At 42.5% G+C, this 1,524-nt stretch overlaps 1 protein-coding gene across 2 annotated transcripts in view; it reads right to left on the reverse strand.

Moving 5' to 3' along the window:
• Positions 1-1,288, reverse strand: part of LOC104736590 (indole-3-pyruvate monooxygenase YUCCA6-like) — a 4,358-nt gene extending 3,070 nt beyond the window's left edge. The window contains exon 1 of one of the 2 annotated variants that reach the window (XM_010456607.2): positions 17-1,288. In XM_010456607.2, the coding sequence (XP_010454909.1) occupies positions 17-721 (705 nt within the window). In that variant the 5' untranslated portion in view covers positions 722-1,288. The remainder of the gene's footprint in view (positions 1-16) is intronic. The other variant, XM_010456606.2, reaches the window with a different exon arrangement.

Raw genomic sequence — 1,524 nt, forward strand, 5'->3', positions numbered from 1 at the left:
AAAAAAAAAAACTCACAGCGTCTCTGACAACGAGAGAAGGCTGAGCACCGAAGTTGCATAGATCCAAACAAACCTCCATACCGGAGTTTCCACATCCGACAACAAGAACACTTTTTCCGGCGAAATCTCCACCGGTCTTGTAATGACTCGTGTGCTTAACTACCCCGGTGGCGGCAAACTTGTCCATCCCCTCAAACCTCGGCACCACTGGCTCCGCATTCTCACCCGTCGCCGCTACTAACCACCGGCAAACATACTCCGTCGTGCCTTCTTCTCCCACGCTCGTCACGCGCCACATCCCAAGGTTTTTATCAAACTCAGCCGACTCAACCGTCTGGTTGAACTCGGGCTTTATGTCAAAACTCCGAGCGTAGTCCTCAAGGTACTCGATGAACTGTTGCTTCGTCGGGTAGGTTGGGAAATCGGCCGGAAAGGGTATTATCGGAAGTTCACAGAACTGTTTAGGGAGGTGGAGGTGAAGACGGTCGTAGGTCTTGAGCTGCCATAGTGATGCTATACAGTTTGATCTCTCGAGTAGTACGGACGTGATTCCTCTCTCCTTTAAACACGCGGCCGTGGCTAGCCCCGACGGTCCAGCGCCTACGATCACCGGTCCGGTGACGACGCAGATACGACGTGGTGACGTCTTGCCTCGGTGGTGGCTAGACAAGTAATCATGTGCTAGTTTACCTTCAATCTCTCTCTTCCAACAGAAATCCATCAAGAAAATAACTTCTCTTTGTTTCTCTCTCTTGGCTTTTATATATATATAGAGAGAGACTTCTTGGTGTTTGTTTGTGTTTTGTAATGTGTATTAATAAAGTACGTATTGATTAAGAGAATACGAGAAGGGTTTGTAGTAAAGAAGTGGTGGTGGTGGTGTTGAGACTAATTAAGAGCAAAGGACAGATAGAACAATTTGACATTGATGGCATGGAGTAAGTTAAGTTAAAAGAACACACAAAAAAAACAAAGAGAAAGAGATGGTAAAAACCTTTTTTTGTTTAGTGAAAGGTATTTATAATGGGTTTTGAAGAGAGAAAATATTCTCCAAATATCGGAATCAAAGAGGTTAGGGTTCGGATTGAATCTGCTGAAAAAGAGGGAGAAAGAGAGAGAGATCTTATCCAAATGAGAAGAATGAGTAAAGAGAGAGTGAGAGATAAGCGTTGTGTGTTGTGTTTTGATGAGAGTAGAAACCGGAGGAGGATGATCAGAGAACTACGGGTCTCTTAAATCGCCATTCAAACTTATAGGAGAGAGAGATTGTTAGTTGTGATGTGACTATCTCTTATGTGTGATTGATTATGTGTTCATTTATATGATGAGTGTGTGTATATGTGTGCTTAGTTGGAAAAAAAAAAGCTTAAATAGGGTGTTTATATATTTAATGGACTTCTCTTTTTAGATTGCCCACCTGTGAGATTTTTGGTGTTCCACTATATAACTTTTGACTCTTTCTTTACCTTATGGAAATCTCAAAGATTGATGTAAGTAATCTTTTGATTGTCTTATGCTCAACCA

This window comes from Camelina sativa, chromosome 13, assembly GCF_000633955.1.
Source record: "Camelina sativa cultivar DH55 chromosome 13, Cs, whole genome shotgun sequence".
Lineage (NCBI taxonomy): Eukaryota > Viridiplantae > Streptophyta > Magnoliopsida > Brassicales > Brassicaceae > Camelina > Camelina sativa.